Here is a 3,124-nt window from a genome sequence, read left to right on the forward strand (position 1 = left end):
GCATCAGGAGCACCACAGAGGCCCTGGGCCACGGGTACTACTACAGTGCAGGGACAAACTGGAGGGAGGACAGAAGGACATAATCACAACACTGTAAGAGAAAAATGCCAATCCACGTTGCACTAATAACAAAAGGTTTTCTGTAATTCAACGTGTACCTTATTGTGTAACTGCAGCTATTTAGTATCACATGGAACGTCACAAATAACTACATGAGGATGTTTGCGATACTTTGCCAAAAAACACACAAACTTAAGGATAAATGCTTTTAGCATTATATTACTGTTATCAAGACTAAAGGTACGATGCCTTGTTTTTTTTAAAGCCCGTACAATGTTAAGATTTACTTGCAGCTCACGACGATGTTTTCTCATTTCTAAAAACAACACAAACCTAATCACCTGTTTTAATTATTGTATGAGAAGAACACACCTCCAAATTATGATAGCTTTGGTTCCTATCGGGTTTCTTATGTCACTTTGGACAAACGTCAATGTAATGTAAAGCAAGACGGAGCAAAAAACAACTGCTGCAGCTACTAACGGCCTAGTGGTCAGTCCACAACCCGCATTACACAAGCAGGCCGGGCTGCTCTTTCCAACCACTTACAGTGTGTGTTCCTAAAAACAATGGCTCTGTGTTTACAGAGTTGTTAACAGAACTTTTAAGAGCGGTGCAACGACACAGCAGGATGCGGTGGGAGGCAACAAACCAAAAGTATTTGTCGTTAAAAGCACAAACCCAGACTCCTGTTCTTCCAATTAAATTTCACCGTGGTTAGTTGAAGCAGCCAGGGTAAGCTGAGCTGTTATCAGAGCCCCGAACGTCTACCCAACATCCACAAACACGGTCTTTGTTGGGTAAACATACGGTATCTTGTGACCTTGTACGCATATAACCATGGCACTGACAAAGCCGTGCAACCAACAGGTTTTCATTCGTATTGAGGCTGCATTTAATGGTTATTTTTTCAATTAATGGATCATTTACTAGGTGTATAAAACGACAGACGCATTATATTTTCCTAAAAGCCCAGTTTTTTTTAGTATATGTATATTTTACCTGAAGCTTCAGCTAGAGACCGTTTGTTTCTTTAACAAGAATTTAAACAAATTAACTGATTATCAAAATTAGGGCTGCAACTAACTAATTTTCATCATCAATTTATCTGATTATTTTGTACCACTCTTTTTTTTTAAATATCTGAAAATATAAAAATGCTAATTAATTTCTGGCAGTCCAATTTAATAAAAAAATAATGTTTTTAATATGTTTTGATGCAAATCTATTTCCTGTCCATCGACAAATCAAATATCGAATGAATTATTTGCTCTAGTTAATATACAATTATAAAACTATATTTAACCACACTACAGCTTTCACGTTAAAGTCGAGTTATCCTGTGGCTTCCTTACAATAGCCAGGTTACAAAGCTACGTTTTAAAATGGTTTATACACGAGGTCAACGCCATTCAGCACCGAGGTTAATCCAACTTCTCGTACAAAGGCTACTCGGCACTGGGCCCGGGCTGATAAAACGATAAAAAGACGATAAACTCTCCTTTAATTGATATCGGTTTATCTATTTGCACCACTGCATCACATCAACTTCTTCCTGCCGACTCGAGGCTGCCGCAGTGAACTGTTGCGTAATAATCAACCTGACCTCCGTCGTCACATCACGAGCTCAACGCGGCCAGTCAGCATGTGCTCACCTGGAGACTTTACCTGCAGGTTTTTATGAACCCTGGAGTCTTTTTTTTTTTTCTTCCTTCCTCTTCTACCTTTCGCCTGGAGCCACCAAATGTCACAGTTAAATAATAACCCGAGCTAAGGCCAGGTTGTGTGCGGATGAAGCGTCTACTGTTCAGCGGCCACTCTTCGGCGAGAAAGTTACAAATGTTTTTGAATCGTTCATCGTAAACTAACAGTATTTTGTCGGATCGGATGGATTTAATAAATACGGATTAACGTAAGAAAACCTGCATTAAAATCGATTTAAATCCCTCGTCTGTTATCGATTATTTGCGTACAACAACGGCTTTCCGCCACAAACCGAACCACACATGTGTTAGTAGTCTCAACTCACAATCATCAAAGTGATTAACTATTATAAATAAAATAACTGCTTAGCTTAGCTTAGCTGGCGCAGTTAGCTAACCACAGTGACGTACCACAAGTTGGAAGCTAATGCTAACGCTAATGCTAACGCTAGTGAAGTTGTCTCTCGGGGCCAGCGAGTGAATGTGAGCTTATTTTAATATGACATGCCGAATAAATACAGTCACGACTGCGGTTGTGGCAACGCGTAACGCGGCGGGTATTGGCGACACAGTGAGTTGTATATTCGTTTATTGCATTTAAAGTTAACCGTGTTTTACTTCCGCTTTCTGTGGCTGCTAATCTACGTTAGCTTAGCAACCCCTCCCCCACATCACGGTTTTCTCTTCCCGTCGTTTACTTACTTCCCAATCATGTCACAGATACCGCTACTCAAGTCCGCCATGGTAGTATAAGACTGCTGTTTTCCTTCTTTCTCGCGAGCAAAGCAATGACTGTTTAGGATCCGCTGGAGGTTGGATTTTACCATCCGGCCTCGGGTAGAGACACGACGGGCTGACTGCTCTCTGCTGTGCTCTGCTGGGTAGTGGTCGGTCGGAGAGTCGGGAGCTGCTGAAAAACACAAAACAGGAGTCAAGTTACCCGCAATGGGAGTTACACACTTCCGTTAGGGCTTTTATTCCACTTCAAAATAAAAGTCATACACGGTTAAAGGTGTACGTTTTCTGTAATAGTAATATATATTCTTCTCTTCTCTTTTTTTTTATTTCGAACATGTGCGAGTAACACAACAATGTTTGTATGTTTTGAAAGTACTTTATTTTTCTGTGTGGTTTTTGTGTGATTTGAATAATTGTATATTTGTATATTTGTATATTTGTATATTTGTATATTTGTATTTGTATATTTGTATATTTTATACACCAACTGCACCAGGTCACATTCCTTGTAGGCGTAAAAACCTACTTGGCAATAAACAAAATTCTGATTCTTAAAAAAAATAAAAAAATAAACTGACAAACAAACAAATCTAATGAATATAGTCAAAACAACAATAACAATA

At 39.3% G+C, this 3,124-nt stretch overlaps 2 protein-coding genes across 2 annotated transcripts in view; both read right to left on the minus strand.

Annotated features, from left to right (window-relative positions):
- oaz1b (ornithine decarboxylase antizyme 1b) overlaps positions 1 to 2,674 on the minus strand; it is a 4,948-nt gene extending 2,274 nt beyond the window's left edge. Inside the window, exons 1-2 of the mRNA XM_035668319.1 lie at positions 2,466 to 2,674; positions 7 to 58 (exon numbers count right to left, since the gene is read on the minus strand). Of these exons, the coding sequence (XP_035524212.1) occupies positions 7 to 58; positions 2,466 to 2,590 (177 nt within the window). The 5' untranslated portion in view covers positions 2,591 to 2,674. The remainder of the gene's footprint in view (positions 1 to 6; positions 59 to 2,465) is intronic.
- A 63-nt stretch (positions 2,675 to 2,737) lies between these two features.
- LOC118332884 (endoplasmic reticulum metallopeptidase 1-like) overlaps positions 2,738 to 3,124 on the minus strand; it is a 10,160-nt gene continuing 9,773 nt past the window's right edge. The window contains exon 7 of the mRNA XM_035668320.1: positions 2,738 to 2,745. Coding sequence (XP_035524213.1) covers positions 2,738 to 2,745 — 8 coding nt within the window. The remainder of the gene's footprint in view (positions 2,746 to 3,124) is intronic.

Source organism: Morone saxatilis, unplaced genomic scaffold (genome assembly GCF_004916995.1).
Source record: "Morone saxatilis isolate NCDOM2014 unplaced genomic scaffold, NCSU_SB_2.0 Contig21, whole genome shotgun sequence".
NCBI classification, from domain to species: Eukaryota; Metazoa; Chordata; class Actinopteri; family Moronidae; genus Morone; species Morone saxatilis.